General features: G+C 34.7%; 1 protein-coding gene across 2 annotated transcripts; it reads left to right on the top strand.

Moving 5' to 3' along the window:
• Nucleotides 1-4,760: 4,760 nt before the first annotated feature.
• DEPDC1 (DEP domain containing 1) lies at nucleotides 4,761-25,596 on the top strand. 2 transcript variants are annotated; one of them, XM_026497457.3, is made up of 12 exons: nucleotides 4,761-4,914; nucleotides 7,002-7,267; nucleotides 10,210-10,366; nucleotides 10,935-11,053; nucleotides 11,506-11,636; nucleotides 13,016-13,063; nucleotides 15,777-15,917; nucleotides 17,204-18,052; nucleotides 18,737-18,909; nucleotides 20,653-20,829; nucleotides 22,180-22,365; nucleotides 23,265-25,596. In XM_026497457.3, exons 1-12 carry the CDS (start codon nucleotides 4,867-4,869, stop codon nucleotides 23,403-23,405), a joined length of 2,436 nt encoding a protein of 811 aa, XP_026353242.1. In that variant the 5' UTR covers nucleotides 4,761-4,866; the 3' UTR covers nucleotides 23,406-25,596. The 2 variants fall into 2 exon arrangements, with proteins under 2 accessions (XP_026353242.1, XP_057166556.1); XM_057310573.1 differs by lacking the exon at nucleotides 17,204-18,052 and having other exon boundaries at nucleotides 23,265-25,595.
• The last annotated feature ends 332 nt before the right edge of the window (nucleotides 25,597-25,928 follow it).

The raw sequence follows: 25,928 nt of genomic DNA on the forward strand, positions 1-25,928 counted from the left end.
AAGAGCTTAAGACAATAAACATTTATTATCTTAGTCTTTGCAAGTCAGGATACCAGATATAGCTTAGTGGTTCTAGCCCAGGGTTTCTCATAAGATTGCAGTCAAGATATTGTCCAAGTTGGTCATCCAAAACTTTGAGTAGGGATAGAAGGATCCAGTCTAAGGTGGCTCACTCAATCAGTGCTGACTGTTAACACAAGGCTTCAATTCTTTTCCACAGGGACCTCCCCAAAAGACTATCCAGATAGCCCCATGATATGGCAGCTGACTTCCCCCAGAGCAAATGATCCAAGAGATAGCAAGGCAAGAACAGGAATTCCTTTTATGATCTAGTGTCAAGATTCCCTCTCATTTCTGCAACATCCTATTGCTTACCCAGGTTGGCCCTACTTGGTTTGTGATGGGACAACACAAGGACATGAACACCAAGAAGCATGAATTATTGGGAGCTGTCTGGAGGCTGGCTAATATAATCTCGCATGGAGAAAAAAGAAATCATGTAATTGAATTCTTCATGGTCTTTTTAACCCCAGATGTTTCTTTACTATAAATTGTTACACTACATAAAAACACAACACAGAAAAATATGGAATGTGGCAGCCTGACCACAGGTCCCTGTCATCGTCCTCTTCCCAAGCTTCAGTAGACTTATATAGTGTGTTTGAGACTATGCGATTTACTAGAAGTTTTGGAGAAGTAAGTTAGGGTCTTTCATATACTGTGTACTAGGTAGGAGACTAGAAGTCTCAGGAGGCAAAACTCCCCAATAAAGACAAGGTCCCAAAATTAGCTTAGTTGTCAAACACGTGAGAAGCTCCTCAGGAAGGCCAGCACCTGATTGTGAGCAATCCTGATCATTTCCCCAAGGTAGTTATATGGCTTCTCTGTTATCTATATAGAACTCTGTAACATACCAAAATGATATAAAACCTTATCAAGGAGTTGCATGGCATTCTTCCTAAGAAATGTCATCATCATTAGCACTCTTGAAAAAATTTTTACTGGAGATCTTTGGATGGTAAGTGACAAAAATCCAAGCAAACAAACAAAAATTGTACCATGTAATCAAATTCTAAAGATGTAAGCTAGCCTTGCAAAGACTAAAACTAGTACTCTCTTGCTTTCATTTCTGTTTCTCTTTAGACATCAGTGTATTTTACAGAGTAGAAGTCTTATTCAGCTATAACAATAGTCAGCATTGGCTCCTGGCTCATATTTTCTCAATTCAGTTACCAGAAAGAGAAGGCTCTTCCCTCTTGACCCAATTTGAAAAAAAAAAAATCTCAAAAGACTCTCCTTGACTCAGGAGACAAGTCCTGACCACCTCACTGAATCAGGGGAGCAGAATGCTATAACTCAGTTATACTGTGTTTATTCCTGAGAGCAAGGAACATGGAAGAGTCCCTACAGAATACATGTTACAGTAGAACTAGTTCTCTGAATGAGGAGCCATGCTATTCCCAAAAGAAATGAGAGCCAATTGTCAGACAAAACAATGAGTGTCAACTATACTTCTAACCCTAAAATATAACAGGCGTCTACATACTTGAGAATGCAGGATCTTGGGAAATGGATGGTAGCAAAATAAAAACAGTTATTTTAATATTTTCATGGACTTAACAAGTCTTTACTAGGACTCATCTCAGTTACTGATGGCAAATTTAAAAAATCTCTTATAAGAATATATAAATTAAAGAAGACCAATGCATACGATAAAAAGATCAGCAGTTGGGACACCTGGGTGGCTCAGTCAGTTAAGTATCTGCCTTTGGCTCAGGTCATGATCTCAGGGTCCTGGATGGAGCCATGTTGGGCTCCCTGGTCAGCAGTAGTCTCCTTCTCCTTCTGCCCCTCCCCCTGCTCATGCTCTCTCTCCCTCTCTCTCTCTCAAATAAATAAATAAATAAAATCTTTTTTAAAAAATCAGTTCAAAGAAGAAGGTCATTTTTGAGCATTTATGTAGTGAGTTACTATAAAACATAAAGGTGTAAAGGAAATTAGAACACTGAATTCAAAGCTCAGTTGAAAGAATTCTCTCAAAACTTATAAAAACAGTAAAATGAAAATCATAGAAGGAAGGACATTAGAAAAATAAGATAGACCCAGGACATCAAATAGTCAATAACAGTTTCAAAAGCAGGGAAGAAAACAGACTGGAGCAATTCAAAAGAAAAAGAGGAAATTTTCTCAGACCAGACCAAATATTAGTCTAGATTTATGAAATCACACTCATAACTAGATATATGGAATGGAATGGCTAAACTTCAAAAATAAATAAATCTTACAAACACACAAATATTTTATAAAAAGTTTCCTAGGAAGAGAAGATAATTGGATATAAATCACCCATATACAAGCTTTGTTTTTAGTGATAAGAAGAAAAACTCATCCATTCACCAAATATTTATTAAATTCCTATGTGCTGTTTAGCAGCTGGAGATACAATAGTCAACAAACTAGATAAAGCCTCTGCTATGGAACTTATATCCTAGTGGGACTAAATGAAACTGCAGGCAAAGTGGAAAAAAGCTTCCTGAGACAGATAATCTCTGTCTAGTAGGAAAATTTTGTTTCATCATATTTTGTTTCATCATATTTAAGAGGTGATACTACATCTTAATTTTATTTTCTAATATTTGTTCTATCAATTAGGTTTAGGTTCAGCTCTAAGATTGAACAGAGGTTCATATTTCTCTCATAGAGTCTATAGGTAGGTGGCCTTTGGACATTCTAGCAGCTCAACTCCACGAAATCTTTAGAAATCCAGGCTCCTCCATCCCTAAGAATGTACCCTGTACCAGCCCACCACACCACACACACACAAACACACACACTCCCCCAAAATTGTTTGGGGAACCCAAGGAATCAGCATTTTAACAGGTATCCCAGGTGATCCTAATGAGGTGGGTTTTTTTTTACCCACCTGAGAAATCCTGAGGTAGGGGAATGAGGAAAAAAACAGTGAAATGAGTCCCCAAAACCATGTAATGAAAGAAATAAAATTATTTCCAAGAATCAAACTATGAAATCAATAGTTACTAAAAGCAGAAAAATACAAAATCATCTAAAGAAATATAAACCACCAACATTTGACAAAACCCTAACTTTTAGATATTTTCTTATCTACAGGAACAGTCAACATGAAGGTGAATGACGCAAAGCAAGTCCACAGACACAATTAAAGCACCTTAAAAAAAGAGTCCCAGAGGCTGTCACAAGATGTGACTCCTACATCTTATTGCACGCCTTTTTAGAACTTCTCCAACCATTCTCTTATGAAAAGTTTGGATTTACTTTTCCTGCTACCCTCTAAAACATGTCAGATGACACTTTGTAATTTTAAATTAATTTTGTGCTGTTAATTGTATTCTCTGTCAGGTTATGTCTTAGAAACTAAGGTAATACTAAGCTGTATCAAAGGCTGTAATGAGGTAATTTTCAACTAAGGAGCTAGGCAAAAATGCAAAATGAATTTAGCTTCTACATTCTCATCTCCATGTCATTCTGAATGCAAATAGGAGGCAAAAGAAAGAAAGGACAATATGTCATAAAGCCAGATAAGCAATAGTTAACATTATTTTATAACATCTATCATTCTACTTTTCCTTAACACCAATGCAAAATTGAGATGATTGTTCCCATTTACCAAGTGGTTTTTGAAAATCCCTATCCCTGGTCCTGTTCAGAAAACAGATGCATCTCCATCTAAATTATCTTAAATTCAATGGCTAAAATAAACGGCAGACCATTATACTCCTCCTCCTTAGAATACTTTCCCTTACCTTGCCTTTTTGATAAGTCTAAATTGCTGTTCAATTTCCAAATTAATTATTCTACAGCTTCGAATCACTCAAGCAACCGCTCAGTACGCTGTACTAAGGCTTTCCTAGTATCAGTTTCAGACTAGTGATAGAGAGTCTATTAAAAGTATTAAGTCTGACCTCTGAGAGATGTGCGACTTTGGGTAAGTCTCTTCAACGTTCAGAACTTAGTTTATGTCCTTTGAAAAATGACATTTTTTAAGTATATAGTGATGATTTAAACATAACCAGGGTTCTTATAAAGATGTGGTAGATTTTCTTCAGGGGAGCAATTTGGCAAGTTTTACATAACCTTTCCCCAGCCCTTCATTGTGTGTACTTACTGGAAATCTTCTTATCCTCCATTTTTACCACGGAATTAAAGGGGAGAGGGGATAACCTACATTTTTGCACCGGGGAGAACAGAGTCACGGCCCCTGATAAGATGTACCAGGATGAAGCATTGCAACATAGACCCAGGAAGCTTTATAGCAGCGAAACCAAGGGGTTTGGTGAAAGCTACGCCCCAGAGATGCTTTGTTTTACAAGGCAACCACTGCTGGAGATGCTGTAGGGTCAAGTAGAAAAGGCCTGGGGTTTTGTTTTTCTTTTTCTTTTCAAATTTCAAATTCCCTTAAGCCAAAGGCTGGACTCCAAACCACCCAGTCTGTGGCTAAACTGCCTCACCGGTTCTGAGTGTGGAAACACGACTCCGCCTCGCCTGCGACCGCAAGAGGGAGAAGCAGCTCCAGGGCAGCCGGGTGAGGCCCAGAACCTGTCCCACGGGCCCGGCCCCCGCGCTGACTAGACGGTGCCGGCCGGCCGCCGCTCGCGCGGTAGCCCTAAAAGGCAACACGGCGCAAACCGACTGCGGCGGGTCCTGGCGGCGCGCCACGTGACTTGGAGGCGCGGCCAATCAGCGCAGCTCTCGGCGCTATTCAAATCAGCGGCGCGGCCGACGGTTGTGCCTAGCCACGCCGCCGTCGGGGCCACCGAGCCCCGGTGCAGCGTAACGCCGCCATGCACTGCGCCGGCCGCTGACAGACCTCGGGGCCCGCCGGGCGGAATGGAGAGTCGGACTGTGCCTCCCGGGCCTTATCGGGCCACCAAACTGGTAAGGCAGCGCGAAAGGACTAGACTGGCCAGCCGCAGCGATGGCCGCCACCACCTTTACGTGAGAACGTTCGTAGTTTTGTCTTGGGCAGACAGATGGGTCCCAGAGCCCCTTGCCTTGGGTCGCTAAGAAGGAGAGTGGGGGGAATTAACAGGCACCGTGAAATCCTTGCGGGACATGCCTCTTCCCCTTCTTTGAGGGTCTGAGCTGTGCCTGTGAGCCGTAAGTCCAAAGGGTCGCGTCCCTGGGATGGCGTATCATACTGTAGCCTTTTTTAGGCGACACCTGTGCCTGCAGTTGTCGGCGTGCAGTAGAAATTCATAGAATATTCCGATTTTAGCCGCTCCCCACGTCTGATTTTCTACCCCCATCAGTGTTCAAGAAGAATTTAGAAAGAGTTCCGTTACTCTGTAGTGTCAGAATGGGGACAGCCCGAATGTGACAGCTTCGTTGGGGCTGTAGAATTTAATGCAGGATCTACCGATTGAAATAGCACTAAGTAACAGCTGCCCATTTCAAAACTAAACCCAGAATAGTTAAGATAGCCAACGTGAACCACTGTTGATAGTCACTGGATCTGTACTCGTATACAATGTCTTTGTGCATTTAGATTTTCAAGCCAAGAGAGTACAGTGCCATTGGGTACGTGACATTAGGAGAGTGACTTAACTTACGTGAGCCTCAGTTTCCACATTGGTAAAGTCGGGCTAATAATGCATACCCACCTTAAAGGATATCCCAAGAGGATACTGTATGTGAAAGTGTGTTGTGATCTATAGATCCTATGGATAAGTTACAGCTCAATATGTTTCTTGAATAAATACATGTATGAAATGGAGGGGTGTGGTGGGAGGAAACGAATAGTTATTGTGTTTTCAACTCTTAAATTTTGTGTTGTGGGTCTTGGGGCCACATTGGTTAGATAAGTGATAGCAGGGCTACTAGTGGCATAGTTGGGGTTACAAATCACATTTCTTGGCTTCTGATAAAGGATTTTTCAATTAAAGAGTGGTGTGTTTATTTTACACCACCACTGCCACCTTGGAGCTCCAGTGTTACAGCTGCCACAAACCTGAAAGTTTGGGTTATTTGAGGACAATTTGGAAAATATGAGTATCTTTTTAAAACATAGGTACATCAATATGCAATGGACTTAAAGCTTAGTTAATTTACCCTTCTGTTCTATGTTCACTATTGGAATCTTCACATAAGAAATATATAAGGTATTTCAACATTAAGGGTATTTTACCAGGGGCGCCTGGGTGGCTCAGTCGTTAAGCGTCTGCATTCGGCTCAGGGCGTGATCCTGGAGTGCTGGGATCGAGCCCCGCATGGGGCTCCTCCACTGGAAGCCTGCTTCTTCCTCTCCCACTCCCCCTGCTTGTGTTCCCTCTCTCGCTGGCTGTCTCTCTCTGTGTGTCAAATAAATAAAATCTTTAAAAAAAATTTTTTTTAATTAAAAAAAATAAAGGTATTTTACCAGTAAAACTGCCTGCCATGATTTTTGTTTGGCCAGCATAGTAGTTATGAATGCAGGTTTTAGAGTCAATCAAACTGGGTTTGAATGCCTGGATTCATCACTTAGCTGTGTAACCTTGGTCCAATTATTAAATCGCTCTGTGCTTCATATTCCTTATGTGAAAATAGGATAATAATAGTACCTATTCATAGAATTGTGAGAATGAAAGTGAATTAATGAATGTAAAGCCGTGTCTGACACAAATGCTACCAGAATTTTACTAATATTAGTTGAGGTTAAAAAAAAAGGAATAAATGTTTTCTGTATTGAAGACTAAGATGTAGGTTCATTGCAGTTCTTCATTTTTGTAGGTTTCCTAAATAAGCCAACCAGACCATGAAGTGCTTTTAGTGAAAAACTATTACCAAGAAATATTATTACAATTGTAGGATAAAGAGAAATCAGTATAAGATATAAAATTTTCCATAGTAAATAAGATGATTTCTTCATGAATGTTCATGATGTAATCAGATGTGAATAAAATAATTTTCTTTGTCTAATTTGTTTCAGATCAGTAAGATATTTAATTTTTGTTGTTTAATTTTTTAAAAATATTTTCTTTCTGCAGTGGAATGAAATTACCACATCTTTTCGAGCAGGAATGCCTCTACGAAAACACAGGCAACACTTTAAAAAATATGGCAATTGTTTTACAGCAGAAGAAGCAGTGGATTGGCTTTATGACCTATTAAGAAATAATAACAATTTTGGTCCTGAAGTTACAAGGCAACAGACTCTCCAACTGCTGAGAAAATTTCTTAAGAATCATATAATTGAAGATATCAAAGGCAGATGGGGATCAGAAAATCTTGATGACAACAGCCAGCTATTCAGGTACTGAACAAATAAATAACTGCAAAACTGAATTACTTAACAATAAAATTTAACTCCACTTCTGTAATACTTCTAAAATTGCAGCTTCTTCAGAAGAAACGTTTTCTTTAGAAAACTTACTGTTCTTAGTATAATTAAAAGCACTTAGAGGTTAAAGTTAATTGCTGCACAATTAAAATTTTAAAATGTTAAATAGTGTATGTAATAAAATAGGTACTGGGACGAAAGAGTGAGATATTATCACTTCTTCATATTCTGAAAGCTGTAACATTTCAAGAACAGATCATTATTAAACTTTAGTTTCATAGATTGAGGAATTACAAGACAAATTCTCACAGCTTGCCCTCAAGTAACATAATCTTATATAATGTAGGAATACATGTGATAAAATAAATAATAACAAACTTTATATAATAACAGAATATACCATAGGTTAAAGAGAATATTTATTAAGGATTTACCGTGTATCAGAAGCCCTGCTTTATGATTTACATGTTTTCTTATTTAATCCCTGGACTAGCTAAGCAGAATACGCATTAGCTCCTTTTTACAGATGAGGAAACTGAGACCGTGCTTCATTTAATCTTGATACATATGTCTGAAATATGTTCTTCTACCTTGAAACAATGTAGACATTTGTCAGATTAGTAAGTACATTTGTTCTCCTGTCAGTTGTATTGCAGCTTTCTCTGTGGAGCCTTTCTGACTCCCTCAGGCCAACACAATTGTTTTTTCTTTCATGCACACAGGGTTCTGTTTCATATATCATTAAACTAGGTCTTTGGATTCTAAAACCCATGCTTTTTTTCTCTACAAAATTAGTACTTTTCAAATGTCTTAGAAGTTGATTCTCACCTCTGTATCAAAGATGATTTATGTTGTACAAGTAAATTGCAATAACAAGCATATGAATAGTTCATGTTGTAGAACACTCTACAAATCCTTGCTCTCCTAACTACAGCTTAGTCACCTTTGTGAGCTCCTTTCCTGTTATTCATCCTTTAGTTGTTACTGGTTCTTAAGGTCCTGGACTTATCTTTACTTCACCTCTCTTTCTAGGCAATCTCTTGCCATGTCTTCACCTATTTTCCTTTTAACTTTCAAACTTCTAACCCAAATATATCTCCTGAGCTTTAGACCCATTTTTTGCCCATTAAGCATTTCAGATATAACATACAGAAAAATCAGTGTCATGTCTTAACGTAAATTTTGTCTTCTTGTATCGATACCTAGATGAATGGCACTGTTTCCCTATAGTTGCTTTGGTTCTTTTCCTTTCTTCTCCCCTTTAAATATAACTTAATTAACAAACCATGTCTGTTATACTGCTTCAGGAGTTCTCTGTCCACTTCTCTCTCCACCCTGATAGTTCTTTTTGTTAGATCATTTTTCTCTCTTACCTGGAATTCTTTGTAATTCTTCGACTAGTCTCTCTGCCTCTAGATTTTTATAATGGTAACAAAATTATAAAGTACTTAGAAAGAAACTTTACCAAAAATGTGTAAGACCTTACTGGAGAAAATTATAAAATAGTATTTAAGGTAATAAGTGGAGAAGGATATCCTGTTGATGAATCAAAAGATTTAATATCATAAAAAAGTCACTTTTCCCAAAATCGATATATAAATTCAGTGCATTTTCATTCAAAACCCCATATAATTTTTTTATAGAATGTGACAGATTCTAAAGTTTATTTAGTAATATAAAGGTTCAAAGCAATTTTGAAGTGAACAAGGAGGGGAGAATTGCCCTATATGTTATCTGGGCTTAAATTAAAACAACGAAGTACCGAAAAAGCAAACCCATACATACAGTTGATTCTTGAATAATGCAGGGGTTAGGGGCACTGACTCCTTGCATGGTCGAAAATCCACATATAATTTTGACTCCCCAAAAACTTTACTAATAGCCTACTGTTGACCAGAAGCTTTATCAATAACATACATAATCAATTAACACACGTTTTATATGTTACATGTATTAAACAATGTATTCTTACAACAAAGTAAGCTAGAAAAAAAAATGCTATTAAGAAAATCATAAGGAAGAGAACACTTTTATAATACTGTACTACATTTATAAAAAAATTGTGTATAAGTGTTCAAACCCATGTTCAAGGGTCAACTGTATATGGGAACTTGGTATAAATTATATATGGATTAAATACCTAAATATGAAAATAAAACTCTTAAGGAATATAAAAAAATTTTTTAGGACTGTGGAATATAAAAGAACTTCTGAGGGTACTATAAACTTATGCATATATTTAATGTAGGATGAAAAAACACCAAATCATATATATAGTTGATGAATATTAAAAGTATAAAAACATGAACAAAAGTATAAAAATACTAACTGCGAGTTAATGGCTTCCCTCAGAAAGAGAGAAAGAAATAGAATAAGCAAAGAATTTCTTTGATTTAACAAAAAAATAATAATGAAGTCTTTAGTAAAATGTTAACAATTGCATTGGTTGATGATTACATACATGGTTGTTGTCTATATTATTTTCTGTACTTTTTTGTGTCTTTGAAATACTTTTTATTATACTGGAGGGGAGGAAAGCATCATAATCAAAAGGAATAACAGAGACCAAGGTCTAGAAATTAGAACAAGCATAGTCAAAAAAGATCAGAAAATATATATAAATGAGATAGCTTGTTAAAGAAATGTAGAAAATGGAACTGTTTTCTTCTTCAACAGAATTGATCCCAATAATAACTCTGAATTATCCAGATATAAAGTTAAATATGTACTAAGAAAAGTAGGAAATTATTAAAATAGTTTTAAAGGTTTAATGGGAAAATCTGTTTATGTAGAATCTTCATTCCTTGGTAATACAAATAAATTCAGTTCTTTTGTGATTTTTATTTTAGATAAATAGGCATTAAAAATTTGTTTCTGATCTTAAATTACTTAATTGCATATTTTTCTTAAACCAGATTTCCTGCAAATTCTCCGCTTAAAAGTCTTCCACGAAGGCATCCAGAATTGAGAAAAAACAGCATAGAAAACTTTTCCAAAGATAAAGATAGCATTTTTAAATTACGAAATTTATCTCGTAGAACTCCTAAAAAACTTGGATTACATTTCTCTCAGGTAAAACATCTCTTTTACTAATTACTAGTTTAAATATATTTACCATGTACTTAATTATAAAATCATTAAAAGTGTATATATCTTTAATATTTGAAGCCAATATTGAAGTCTCTTAACCTACATTGTATTCTTTTTTTTATAATAATATTTTTTATTATATTATGCTAGTCACCATACTGTACATCCCTGGTTTTTGATGTAAAGTTCGATGATTCATTAGTTGCGTATAACACCCAGTGCACCATAAAAATATGTGTGTAAATTGTTTTATGGTAGAACAATAGAACCCATAGGAATAGTAATAAAAATGGTAGTGAGACATACTTGAAACAGTATTTGTATAATTTAAGCCTGTTTTGTTTTAAATTGATTTGAGGGCAGTAGGGGCAGCTACAAAACCAAAACGCTCTATTACCATATGTTAACATTATTTCTTTAGGTGAGACTCAACTTATAGCTTGACTGTGGACTGTTTACCAATAAAATTACAAAATATTAGGAATTGTGCCAGTTCAATATTTCCTTAATTTGAGCACAACATATTAAACCAGAGTAATTTTTTTTCCAGGAAAATATAGAGAAAATGAATCATGAAATAATCAATGAAGATCGAGAAAACTCCATTGATAATAGAGAAATAAGCCAGAAAGATGTTGAAGAAGTTTGGAGATATATTATTCTGATCTAGTAAGCTAAAACAAAGCTCTAACCAAGTTCCAGAGGTGTTTAGAATGTTAATTTGACATTTTTATCAAGATATACAAATGCAAAAAAAAGCTTAGAATTTAACCTGTATGTGTTTCTTAATAAATGCTCTTGCTGTGCTCGCTTCGGCAGCACATATACTAAAATAAATGCTCTTGCTGTAGTTCTAGTACAGTAGAAATAGAATGTTTCCAGTGTGATTTGTTTTTTCTTTGAATCAAAGTTATACCTAGAGTTTGGAGTCTTATTTTGGAATCCTTTCAAGGTTACTAAGATACATACATTTGAAAGTGGATACTAAATATAAACCTTATAAGTTTGGTTTCAGAAAAATTTTCTGATGGCTTTGTTTGCCATTAATACTCTTTCATATTTATGTCCTATTCCTCTTATTTTATGGAGAAAAAAAAGTTTGTATTCTTTCTTCTGTTTAGCCTGCAAACCATTTTAGGTGTGCCATCTCTAGAAGAACTCATAAATCCAAAGCAAGTAGTTCCTCAATATGTAATGTACAACATGACCAATACAAGTAAACATGGAATAGTTATACTACAAGACAAATCAGGTTGGTATCAATAAAAGAAGTTGGAATCTTTTAAACTTGCTAACATAGGTTGCAGCAATAGTGGGGGTACAGAGAGACTAAAAATATAGAAAGTAGAATACTTTGAGAGAGCATCAAGGGGAGACTGTTTTATCATAGGTGCTTTAGTAATCATTTTAAGTGACTATTCATACTATTATTTTAGCCCTTAAGTGGTATTAATGCATATTTTTTAAGTGGCAGGGTTAGACATCCAAAAGGTATGCAAATATAATTAAAATTATTGATTAACTACATTTTAGTGAGGGCCTACAATGTATCAGGCATTATGCTAAAGATTTAGTGATGAACAAGAAAGAAATGGTCCATGACTTCTGGAGCTTACATGCGTAGTTACATATAAATTTACACAGGTCAAGACATAAGCAAAACTGAGGTAACATACAATTAAATAAACCCAAACTCTCAAAGCTGATATTTTAAAGATTACTGGCATTGTATTATATATATTTATACAATGTATTGATTTTAGATTTAAGATGGAAAAATTAGGGATATAATTCAAGCCAGATGCATTACAAAACTTAACATTTCAAGAAATGTATCAATAAATCTCAAAGTGTTGACTCAATTTTTATAATCAATTGCTGCCTATAGAATTAACTGACATGCATTACTTGAGTTTCTTTCTGTCGGCAAGAACTTTAAGGTTTAAATTGTAGGAACAAAAAGCAAAAACTTAAGAGTCATCTTGCATATGCATATGGCTTTGGTCCAGTTCCATCCTTCATTACCTAAAATCACATAGTTAACAGTATTTTCTCTTATTCAAACTTTCTGTTCTTTATAACCATAAACTTTTCAAGTCAAGTGTATGTATGTTTTTTGTGTTGGTGTCAAAAAATTACTAGATTTTATGCAGCATATTTCAGTTAGTGGCAAATGAAAGATTTTAAGTAAGCCTCACTGTGAAAGCACCCTAATATTCAAATATAGCTCATTTCAATCATAGATCTCACTCAAATCAGTAATATTCAAATAGCATAGCTATAAAGAAAACATGGTAGCAGTGGACAAGGATGAACATTAATTTATTTATGAACCCCTCACCAAAATAGTTTATCCTCAATTTTGGGATAACTAATCCCAAAATTGTTTTATGTATCTGGGAAAGAATCAAACTCAAGATCTCTGTAAGTTTTAAGCTTGTATTTTAAAATATTATTTTGGCTTTATGTCTTGTTAAACATATAATAATTTTTAATCCTGGTTATATATGTATATACATACATGCATATATGTGTGTGGGTATAATTATATATATAGTAAGTGTAAAGTTTTAATATACTATCATAAAAATTGTGTGATTTACTAAACATTGTAAATATTTTTTTGTATAGATGACCTTCCTCATTGGGTATTATCTGCCATGAAGTGCCTAGCAAATTGTAAGTTAAACAAGCAAAATATGTATGTATATATATGTTTTATATTCATAACATTTAATAAGAACTAAGGAGATTTTTTAAATAATTCATAGAGGTCCTGATAAACTTAGAGTATGCCAGTTTCTCTTGATGTTTAAATGACAATCTAGTAGAACTGATTACATTTCCTTGCATGTGGAATAGAGTCCTTAACTTTTTCTATGCAGATGGTGATTTTATAATTCAATCCCATCATCTATGGTTCAGTTTTCATAAATCATAAAATCATAGACTAGTGGATCTTACAGAATTTTTAGGTATAACCTACATCAGTTGTCTTAGTGAGACTTCTAGAATTCAAATAGCAACCTGTAGGTAACATAGCTCTTACAAGCTGGAAAGATTCAATCAGAAATAAAGTCGCATAAAATCTACTTTAGTCCCCTTGCCATTATACAAGGCTTCAACACTGAGGTGCTTCATAACATGCTTGTACTCCATCAGATATATTAATGGGACTTTTATATTTATGGAAAGAAAAATGATCTTTCACTAATCAGCAAACCATTTTTTAGCATCTTGTTCATCAAGCTTTTTTCATAATGATCAGTGATAATTGATTTTTATAATTTGAGACCTTACTTCAAGTACAAAACCCTAATTTCTTTATATGCAGAAATATGTGCTTCTAAGTCATCAAAAGTTAAATTATATTTTGATAGTTTTGTTACAAAAGGATTTTTCTAGTTCTTATAAAATATTTTATTAATAATGTTCAAGATAGGTATATATTCCCTTGTTGTCCACTGGGTGTCAATATGACAAAATAACAGAATAAATAGCAATAAAGTAAATAATGTAAGTGATAGAAAGATTTTAATTATCAAATTGAGGTAAAGATCTTAATCATTAGCTTGATTTTTGAGTTTCTCTTTCTACCTCCCCCCACCTAACTGCTCTTCTGTCTCATACCTTGGCTTATGGTTAGCAACTCAGATACTTAATTAACACTTTCAGGATTTCTCTGACATCCCATGTTGAGGGATTTTTTTTTTTCTTTCTTTTATTACCAGTCTATGTTATACCTAAATGGTACCAGAGCTATAATTTACTAGATTCGAGTTTAACAATATATCTAGCCAAAGGTAGTATTTAGACTTGTAGTTATTATTTAATCCCCTATAGTAATCCTGTGACATACAGGAATCAGTGATTAATATATTATCTCCAGTTTTTTTCTAGAAGAGAAAATGAGGTTTTTGAAAGTCTACTGATAATATAAAGAGCTATGCATTCAAAGCTAGATCCTCTAACTATAAATTCTGTATTTTCATTCTAGTAAAAGTATTTTCTTAGAAAAATTTATAATGATTATCAAAATTTTTTACTCTACATATTGAGAATATTTCTTATCCTCCTTAAGAATATGTTTGTTTTGCTCGCTGTAAATCCATATTAGCCTTTAAGCTATTAAATGTGTGTGATTTGTTTTCTCTAATCCTTTTTCAGTGCATGTGCTCACATTTATATGACATACAAAAGTTTGGAGACAGAGAAGTAAGAGAGATTATTTGGGTTTGGGAAGAGAAAGATTTTAACCTGAAAGAATAGTGGGGCACGTGGGTGGCTCAGTCAGTTTAATAAGCATCTGCCTTCCGCCTTGGGCTCAGGTCCCCCACATTGGGCTCCCTGCTCAACGGGGAGCCTGCTTCTCCCTCTGCCTGCTGCTCCCCCTGCTTATGTTCTCTCTCTCTCTGTCAAATAAGAAAATCAAAAAAAAAAAAGAATAGCGACTCTCAAACCTTAGTGCATATTACAGTAACTAGGGAAACTAGCCAAAGATTCTGATTCAGTTGATTCATTAGGTGGTTTCATTCAGTTGATTCGACACACCTCAGAAGATTCTTATAGTGAAGATTCCCAGATCAGCGTTTGGAAACTACTAAATTAGTGAGCCAGAAGCAAATATTTCTAAGTCAGTAATTCTTAGCTCAGCCTCCATAAATTCTGGTCTGTACAGAGGAACTTATATTTTTAATAGGCACATTGGATGATTCTTATTATGTAGTCCATGGAACATACTTTAAATGTTGTTAGACCTCAAGGTCCTGGATCTAGCTCTCACTTAACACTGCTCTAAGTTCTAATTCTAGCTTTGCCACCAATGGATCTTTCATCTTAAGCAAGTTACTCTGAGTTTCACTTTTTTCATCTGTAACATGAAGTCAGATCTTATTTCTGAGTAAAACACTAATGAACAGGAATGAATCTTTCAAGAACGTTAAACTAATGAAATGGCAATGTAAAGACATTATTTAAATTCAATAAGGGCATGCTTTGTGTTAGGCAAAATTTGTTCATGAAAATGTAAATTTACAAAAGATAATTTGGAAGGATTATTTGCATTATCTAAATATTCTGTTTTATAAAATGAATTGCAATAAAATCTCATTAAATAACTCTAATACTTAAAAATGTATTTCAAATTTTTACAATTTTCAGGTATGTAAATATTAAAACAAAATACTAGTAGTTGCTTGCAGTGATTTCTAATGAAAACATAACGAGAAAGAATGAGATGTACACAACTCTTTAAATTTTTGGATTGTGACAGAATTTGTTAAGCTTAACTCCTTCATGAAATACAGGTTTTATACTTTTTACAGGTATATTTAAAATTTTTATTTAAAATAAAATACATTTTGTCAATTTTTTTTTGCCTCCTGTTTCTTAGGGCCAAGGAGTAATGATATGAATAACCCAACTTATGTTGGATTTGAACGAGATGTATTTAGAACAATAGCAGATTATTTTCTAGATCTCCCTGAACCTCTGCTTACCTTTGAATATTATGAATTATTTGTAAGCATTTTGGGTATGTATGGATTTTTTCTTATTATTTATTTTATTAACATTTTCAAGTCTCCCAACATTTAAAAGATCTAAAGGTGTAGGTAAATATGAAGGTGGCAAGCTATGAATTATTTTAAAATTTGGGAATACTCTGGTTCCTGTTATGTTGTTTTCCAGTAATTCAAATATGTCATTCCAACACCAGTTCTCCACATCAATCATTTCTAACACTGACTACTCAAAGTTAGATTAGACCCCACAAGTTAGGGACAAAATCCTTCAGTCCTGATACTAACCATCCAGAGTTAATGCAAATTCCACACATTAAGAGCTCAGCTTCACGAGACTGTCCTCCATTCAGCTACCAGGTGTAAATGAGGTCCTCAGACTTACTCATACTTCTCCCCAACTAACTACCAGTTTGGGGGTTCCCACAACCTTTCTTGGGCTTAATAATTGATTATAACTCACAGCACCCTGGAATCTACTTTATTTAATGAGTACCAGTTTTTATAAAGGATGCGAGTCAGGAACAGCCATATGGAAGTATAAGTATACAGGATAAGATATGAAAGTAAGGGTTGTGCCTAGCTTTCATGCCCTCTCCAGGAATGCCATCCTCCCAACCTGTCCATATGTTCACTGACCCATAAGCTCCCTTAGCCTTGTTACTTCAGAGTTTTAATTGAGGTTTAATTACATAGGTATGATTGATTAAATCATTGGTCATTGGTGATTGCACTCAATTTTCAACCCAATCCCCCTCTCCTCTAGGGAGGTCTGAAGTAGGCTGAAAATTCCAACCTTCTTAAGCAAGTCCAACCCTAAGTCACCTCATTAGCATAAACTCAGATGTACTCAAACAGGTGTATTATGAATAACAAAAGACACCTGTCACTCTGGAAATTCCAAGCCTCTTAGAAGCAGTATACCAGGTATTAGAGACAAAGACCAAATATATAAGTCTTATTATATTATAGTTGTCTTATATTTTAGAGCTTTCTAATACTCATAGACTGAAACCAGTTATTTTTTTAATGTATTTGACTCAATTATAATTTAGACTGTTGAAATAAATTTTAAAGTTATTTATATCACAAGTTGGAAAACCTCTCGTCTTGCACTTTGTAACTGAATGTTGCATGTGTCCTATTTAAGTGGCTTCTGAATTAAGCAACTGCTATTTGTACTATACTAACAATATATACTATAGTGATGCTTTATTTTTTTAACTTTGCTATTGTTTTTGTTTTATTTTTGCCCACTGTCACACAGTTGCATCTTAATTTTTGTTTCATTTCCTGGTAGTTGTTTGTGGCTACGTCACAGTTTCAGATAGACCCAGTGGGATACATAAAATCCAAGATGATCCACAGTCTTCAAAAATCCTTCGCTTAAACAATTTGAATTCCTTCAAATCAACTGAGTGTCTTCTTCTCAGTCTGCTTCATAAAGACAAAAACAAAGAAGAATCAGATACTACTAAGAGACTGCAGATAAGTGATCAAGGATTTCAAGAAAAATGTGCTAAGAAAATGCAGCTAGTTAATTTTAAAAATAGAAGAGCCAGTACTAATGACATAATGGGAGGAAGCTGTCATAATTTAATAGGCTTAGGTAGTATGCATGTTCTATCCTCTAACATCAAACCAAGGTGCTATTCTTTAGAAGGAATTATAGACTTACCAGGGAGTTCAAGTAAAGAGGTCTTCAATGTCTTCCATCAATCTGTTCTGAATAAAGAAGGACAAAATAATCAGTTTTTAGAGTCTAAGACCAAACAGGAATCCCTAATGAATCTTCATTCAGAGGAAAGTAATCAAAAGTCACTCTGTGCTGGTTTTAAGAGAACCTCTACTTTGACTGTTCAAGACCAAGAGGAGTTATGTAATGGGAAATGCAAGTCAAAACAGCTTTGTAGATCTCAAAGTTTACTTTTAAGAAGTAGTACAAGAAGGAATAGTTATATCAATATGCCAGTGGCTGAAATTATCATGAAACCAAATCTTGGACAAGGCAGCACAAGTGTGCAAACAGCTATGGAAAGTGAACTCGGAGAGTCTAGTACCACAATCAATAAAAGATTCTGCAAAAGTACAATAGAACTTTCAGAAAATTCTTTACCTCCAGCTTCTTCTGTGTTGACTGGCACACAAAGTAAGGTTGATGCTTTCAATGCATGTAATATTAACTTTTAGCGTTTACTAACTGTTTTGTTTACCTGTCTTTTCTTCTCTGAAACTGCTTTATATTTTTCCTCCAAAAGGAAAGGTTTTTATTGTAAAAGACTTTGTCATGGCATAACCAAGATTTATTCTACTTACCTAAAACACTTATTTTCTTTTACCTCATTTTAACTTATTCTGAGTCACTTTATTTGTAGTAGGTTAAAGATATTAATACTAAAATAGGTTATGAAGAAAGTAATGAGAATCTACCATGCTTTTGAGGAATGTGGAAATTTCTATGGACAGTTAAAAGAGATTAGTACTGGGGCGCCTGGGTAGCGCAGTCGTTAAAGCGTCTGCCTTCGGCTCAGGGCGTGATCCCGGCGTGCCGGGATCGAGTCCCACATCGGGCTCCTCCGCTGGGAGCCTGCTTCTTCCTCTCTCACTCCCCTGCTGTGTTCCCGCTCTCGCTGGCTGGCTGTCTGTCACATAAATAAATAAAATCTTAAAGTGGCAAAAACTTTAAAAAAAAAAAAAAAAGAGAGATTAGTACTAAAATATTATTTTAGTATTTATATAACTATTCTTTATGTAATTGTGTATGCTCATAGTGTGAAAGCAACTAGTGTCATTGATGATTTTTTCGGGGATGGGGTGTAATTTTGCCTTCTAGGTTTGCTGCAACCTCATTTAGAGAGGGTTGCCATCGATGCACTACAGTTATGTTGTTTGTTACTTCCCCCACCAAATCGTAGAAAGCTTCAACTTTTAATGCGCATGATTTCCCGAATGAGTCAAAATGTTGATATGCCCCAACTTCATGATGCAATGGGTACAAGATCACTGGTAAGTTGATTTCTTAAGGAAAGAAAAAGCCCTGGTTCATAAACTTAAAAAAAAAAAAAAAAAAAAGGCAAATCATCCAAAAGTACTACTTGAGTGATATTGTGGTCTCTAAATCCTAGATTCTTGGGATAGAAAGGCTCTTAAAAGTATCTTTCCTAGTAGCAGAATATTGGTGCATTAATCCTTTGTGCCCAGTATGCTAAACTTCCATATCCTGACCTTTATGTTGTCTGAGCACTTTGCCTTTTCACTCCTACCACATCATAGTGATTGACCTGGATTATCAGACCATACTCCATTGCCTTGTGCCAATTCTGTTCGGTGGGGAAGAAAGAGGAGCTATAGGCACAGTTAAAACCGTAAGGACACTGTAACTTTGTAAAGGACAGAATTAATAGAAATATTGTGGTAGAGTGGGAAAGTTGTATTTGATGAAATACATGAATTAGGATACATATCATTGTGGGCAAGAAATTGGGACAAACTACTGTGAAGCAGTCTCAGACTCCATGAAAAGAAGAGGGTGGAAGCATTTTATGCAGATATTGATTGGAAATAAACTCTTAAAATAGTATCTAATCTCTCTCTCTTGCGCTGTCTTTTCAAGAGCTGCCACTTCCTCAGTGCAGCTTCAGATGATTTTCTTATAATAAGGAATCTGGAGCTGAGCTCTGTTCTTCCACTCATTAAGGACAGTTCTTTAGCAATGATAGACCCAATCTGAAGAGGAAGAATTATTCTTGAGTAATTGTGACACTATTAAAAAGCATAGGGAAGTTTGTAGAGGAATATATTTTGAGAAACATGAGTAGAAAGGAAATAAATTCAGTTTTATAGTTTTTGAGTTTGAGTTTATAGGACATCCAAGTGGAATTTATCCAACAGACTATTAGAAACATGAGCCTGGTGAAGAAAGATTAGGGCAGAAGGCGGATTATTTGGAGAGGTAGTAGTTGGAGCTTTGAGAGTAAATGAGCTCTACAAAGCTAAGAAGAATAAAAAGCCGAGGACTGAGTCTTGGAAGGCAAGAGGAAAACATGTCTGACATGTAGGAATAAAACCAAAAATATTTCAGTTCAATAAATATGTTCCTTGTCTATTATGTGCTAAATATTTAAAATAGAATTCTGATAACTAATTATTTTAGAATGAAGTGTGTGTTTGTGTGTCTTATATTTAGTGGGTATTATGGATATGAATGAGAGTAAATGAGTTTTGAAGCACAAAATTTATTCCAGGATTTGAAGACTCCTTATGATGGAATTGAAAAATGTATGTATTAAGTGTCTTTAAAGACTGACAGAATAAAGATTAAAAGCTGTTTTCCAGGATTTCAAAAGCTAAATGGTACCAGCCTCATAACCACTAATATTTACATGTTATGAGTTCTCCTAGTTTGTGTTTTATGGAGTTAATTTAATAAGTCATTGTTCTTTGATGTTCTTTAAGTGGCTTATCTATATACTAATGGAACCCATTGTGTTTACCAATAAAATTGTGACAGAATTAAAGAAAAAGCTAAGCCCTTTATAATCCTTTGGAATTATATTAAGGAAATAACAAGTACTTTAAAAAGAATAATATATTCTCACCTTTCGAATGTAATTAATTGTCCTCATTTTTAAGCTGAAGTCTGCTTATCACTTTATCTCAGTACTTCAGCATGATACCCAGAAATTACTGATACTCTTATTTATATAAAACCTTAGGTTTTTAAATTCACATCTTTTAATATGTTTCTAGATGACACACACTTTTTCTCGGTGTGTGCTATGCTGTGCTGAAGAAGTGGATCTTGATGAGCTTCTTGCTGCAAGATTAGTTTCTTTCTTAATGGATCATCACCAGGAAATTCTTCAAGTACCCTCTTACTTACAGACTGCAGTGGATAAACATCTTGACTACTTAAAAAAGGGCTATGTATGTATTGTAAATCTTAAAATTCTCTGCATTAGTCAGTTCCAAGTGGCAAATTCATCTCAAACTAGCCTAATTAAAAAGAAAGACTTTATTAGCTCATATAAATAACCTCTAAAAGTCAGGAATATAGACAGAATCTGGGGACTCAAATAGCAATAAAACTGTTTCTCTCTCTTCATCCCTTATTTCCATTTTGGTCCTATATTTAACAAATGGCTCCTTCACATGATTAGGGGGCATATAGCTGATTAAAGCTCCTAAGTCACAGACTTGCATTTTTAATCCAAAGGAAAAAAAGAACTACCTCTTTACCTACCAATTTGAAAAGTTCTTCACATGGACTCTGATTGGCCCAATCTATGCTAAATACACATCCTTTAGGTGGTTGAGGGTGAGTGCATTGGAGACAGGACCATAATCTGGCTCTACACAGATTAGAGGAGAATCTGCTCTTTAAAAAAGTGTGGACAGGAGTACCTGGGTGGCTCAGTCAGTTAAGCACCTACCTCTTAATTTTGGCTCAGGTTATGATCTCAAGGTCGATAGATTGAGTCCGCCATCAGGCTCCACACTCAGTGCAGTCTGCTTGTCCCATTTCCTCTGCTTCTCGCACTCTCTCTCTTTCTCAAATATATAAATAAATAAAATCTTTAAAAGGGGGGGTGGTGAGGATAGTGGAGCTGGAATGGGAAGCAACTATTACAAGAAGGAGGAAAGGAATACTGAGTAACCAAAAACAAGATGTCTGTTATATTCAATATTTGGCTGCCCAGCATATGTATTTCACTGACAAAATTTCTTCCCATATATATACACCATTCTAATATTGCCCTGGCTTATCATAATTATCCTTACAGTTTCCTTCTGTTGTCAGCAGATGATACAGTATCTGCTCATGCTCCCACACCTCAAAAACAGTAGATGGATACTATTACTATGTCAGAACATTAATGTTTTAAAATGAATTAAAACATCACTTTGATTTTTATTGTTTTGTAGTTAAAAGAATAAAACACATGGTTAAGGGCAACAATGATGATGGATGACTTTAATACTTATTCTGTGCTAAGCACTTTATATACATTATCTCATGTAATCCCCATTTTACAGATGAGGAAACAGATCAAGAGAAGTAAAATAACTTGCTGAAGGCTACAAAGCTAGTAGATTGTGGGTCTGGGATTTAGATTCTGGGATTTATTGCTACTCTACTGCATAACACAGTTTTCTTAAAGTATTAAATGTTTGATGGCAAATTAGTAGATACTAAATCCCATCAAAAGAACCCTTAGCAAATAGGAACATGAACAAAATTAATAGACTTGGACTATATCATTTTGTTCACAACAGATTAAAAATCCTGGAGATGGACTGATTGTTCCTTTGCCAACGTATTCATACTGTAAGCAGATTAGTGCTCAGGAGTTTGATGAACAAAAAGTCTCTACCTCACAAGCTGCAATTGCAGAACTTTTAGAGAATATTATTAAAAACAAGAATTTGCCTCTAAAGGAGAAAAGGAAAAAACTAAAACAGGTAAGAGAATGAACAAGTTCTCAATCATGTAATATTTTTCAATATGCTGTTGCTGATTATTAATAACATTTAGAATCTAATTTCTCATTTTAATATTTTGGATTTTAGATACTATATTATAGGCTATGTATATAGCCTACATTCCTGGCTTTACTCTTTATCCTGAAATTTAAATAATAAAAGTAATAATAATAACAGATACTCTTTCTTTATTTCTTATGATTATAGTTTAGATTACCCTGGGAAAACAATAATAATACTTTGATTATAATACATAACTTTTACTGACTCATTAATTACCATTTAGGATTTTTATCTCCATCAAAATCCAGTAGCAACATAATTCTGACAAGTTTAATTCCGGGTCTGAGATACTCAAATATGAAATATACTAGATCATTATGACCCTCATAGATGTTACAAATGGAAAGGAAGAAGATCTGGAATTTAGGAGAAGAATACATCAGCAGAGAATCCTAGAATATTAATGTTAACTTGGATCTAAGAAATCTTACATTAGGGGCGCCTGGGTAGCGCAGTCATTAAGCGTCTGCCTTTGGCTCAGGGCGTGATCCTGGCATTCCGGGATCGAGTCCCACATCGGGCTTCTCCCCTGGGAGCCTGCTTCTTCCTCTCCCACTCCCCCTGCTGTGTTCCCTCTCTCGCTGGCTGTCTCTCTGTCACATAAATAAATAAAATCTTTAAAAAAAAAAAAAAAATCTTACATTATACCTTTCATATATGAGAAAGCAAAGGAAAGGCAAGGATACATTGAAAGGATCCTCACTCCTGAAATACATGTTTGAGAAAGGCACTGAATTCTTATAAAATGTTGAACAGTGGGTTCAGCTACGGTAATAAATGCAAAATACCCTCTAATTTCTCACCACGTTTTTAAGTTTCAGAAGGAATATCCCTTGATATATCAGAAAAGATTTCCAACCACGGAAAGCGAAGCAGTACTTTTTGGTGACAAACCTACAATCAAACAACCAATGCTAATTTTAAAAAAACCAAAGTTTCGTAGTCTAAGATACTAACTGAATTAGAAATTACAATGTAACACCTGTGGAACTTTGGTAAATGAAGCCATATCTAAGAATCTAACTTCTAAAAAAGTCTATGTATTAATAAGGTTTTTCTAAATAAAACACATATGTAAAGAGGGACCAAAGTAATTTTTTATCAGTGTAAGACTGCTAAGAAATTAATAGGTCTCAACTGAGAGGAAATAACAAAAGTGGTACCAGATACTTCAACCAGAAACAATCTTTTTTTTTTTTTAACATGACACCTGCAAAAGCTATTATGGTGTGTGCTAAAATTTTACTTACTTGAACTTTGAAAACTGATACATTTATCACAATTAAGCTGTAATTCTGTTTTTAAAAGAAATTAACTTTATCTGTACATGTGCTTATGAATATTAGCTAAAGTCTAGTTGTTTAGGGGTACTTTTGTTTTTAAGTATAAGAATGTGAAGAATATTGGAAAACTCAGTGAATTCTCTGCTAAATGTTGCACTGTTTTGTATATTTTTTCTACTTTGATCTATTTATATATGTATGTGTTTTTAAAATATGTACATGTAAGTCTTCAGTTTGCTTTAAACATTTATTGTCACTGCTTCAATCATTCAATTTTTCAATAAATATCTTTTGCATTCTTATGTTCATGTATATACTAGAAGATAGTAGTATAAAAGAAGTATAAGGCAATCATGCATTCATTCAAAAGATTTATTTAGCAACTACTAAGTGCCTTTTATTATTCCAGATATGGAGAGACAATGATGAATAAAATAGAAAATCTCTTCCTTTATTTATTTTCTAATAAAGGGAGATACACCTATCAGATACTTAAAATAACAGTATATCCCCTGAAAATCAAGTCATGGGGCATCCTTCAGCTGAAGACTGACTTCCTTAGTTATGTAAGAGTTCTCTAAGCTAGTGTTCAAACGGTTGCATATTAGAATCACCTGGAAAGAGGGGCGCCTGGGTGGCACAGCGGTTAAGCGTCTGCCTTCGGCTCAGGGCGTGATCCCGGCGTTGTGGGATAGAGCCCCACATCAGGCTCCTCCGCTAGAAGCCTGCTTCTTCCTCTCCCACTCCCCCTGCTTGTGTTCCCTCTCTCGCTGGCTGTCTCTATCTCTGTCAAATAAATAAATAAAATCTTAAAAAAAAAAAAAAAAGAATCACCTGGAAAGTTTTAAAATAATACATGTTCAAGCCTTACCTTATATCAATAGGCATCAGTATTTTTCAAACTCTCAAGGCAATTCCAATATTCAACCAACTTTAAGAATCAGTCCCTAAACCCTTTTTATAAGTATTTAAGTAAATGCCAAGCTGGTGGCACACGCATTATTACTTCATTGGAAGAAAATGCAAATTATAAATGTTTCTCATCTTAATACAAGGTCATTCATATTTATGCTTTACTAAGTACAAACTTGAAGCAGTTTTTCTTCCATATTTTACTCCAAAATTGTTTAATATCTATTCTTTATGTGTAAAGATAAATGCATAATGTCTGAGATGTAATAGACACTTATTATTCAATAACTTGATTTCTCAATGTAATGTACTATAAAATGACAATGTTTCATTTGAAATTACTATTTTTTATTAAAAACCTGGACAGAAAATGATAACTATATCTTATACCCTTACCTATAAAATTATCAGACCAAATTAGATCTTTTCCCAAGGTTTCTGTATGCTAAAACTTTTCCTCTTTAAAGATGCCTAATAGGGGCCCCTGGGTTTTCTCAATCAGTGAAGGGTCCAACTCTTGATTTTGACTCAGGTCACGATCTCAGGGCTGTGAGATCTAGCCCCACTTCAGGCTCTGCACTGGGTGTGAGGCCTGCTTGAGATGCTCTCTCTGCATCTCCCTCTGCCCCTCCACTGCCTTGCACTGTCCTCTATCTCTCAAATAAATAAATAAGATCTTTTTTTAAAAAGATGTGTAATAATGTGAATTCTGTTGCTTATTGAGATACAAATTATTGTGGGTTTTGTAACGATTTTGTTTTTGTATTTTTTGATATTAAGTATGTAAATATTATAAAGACATAGTAAACTTTCATCTGCAGTAGTGTGCATGCAATTGAGATTACAAAATTGTTGTAACAATTTAATAACATGAATTGTGAAGTCAGGTTTGAATTTTACTGTGTTATTTACTATGTAACCTCAGACAAATTACTTAACTGTTCTAAGTTCTACTTTCCTTATCTATGCAATAAAGATTGTAATAGTATCTCTCTTTTAGGATTGTTGTGAGAATTAAATAGGATAATGCATGTAAGTGTTTAGCACAGTGTCTAGTCTAGAAACAGCACTCTATAAATATTAACAATTATCATTAGAATTACATCAAATTATAGCACTACAAGAGATCTTAGCAAAAACATAGTCCTGTGTCTTCTCAGTTTCTTTAGGCAGGCATGAACCAAACAACTATAGAGTCTTATTAAACTGCTGTTTAGTGATGAGATGAAAGTTCTGACTGTACACACTGGTTGAAAATTTTTAACCTAGTATGAAGGTTAAATT

The sequence above is a fragment of the Ursus arctos genome, unplaced genomic scaffold, assembly GCF_023065955.2.
Source record: "Ursus arctos isolate Adak ecotype North America unplaced genomic scaffold, UrsArc2.0 scaffold_12, whole genome shotgun sequence".
NCBI lineage: Eukaryota > Metazoa > Chordata > Mammalia > Carnivora > Ursidae > Ursus > Ursus arctos.

Excerpts from the sequence above, each read along its gene's own strand:
- DEPDC1 (XM_026497457.3), top strand. The coding sequence starts at position 4,867 with ATGGAGAGTCGGACTGTGCCTCCCGGGCCTTATCGGGCCACCAAACTG. Across the intron at positions 11,054-11,505 it reads AGATATATTATTCTGATCTA|CCTGCAAACCATTTTAGGTG; the intron begins GTAAGCTAAAAC and ends TCTTCTGTTTAG. Across the intron at positions 13,064-15,776 it reads CATGAAGTGCCTAGCAAATT|GGCCAAGGAGTAATGATATG; the intron begins GTAAGTTAAACA and ends CCTGTTTCTTAG.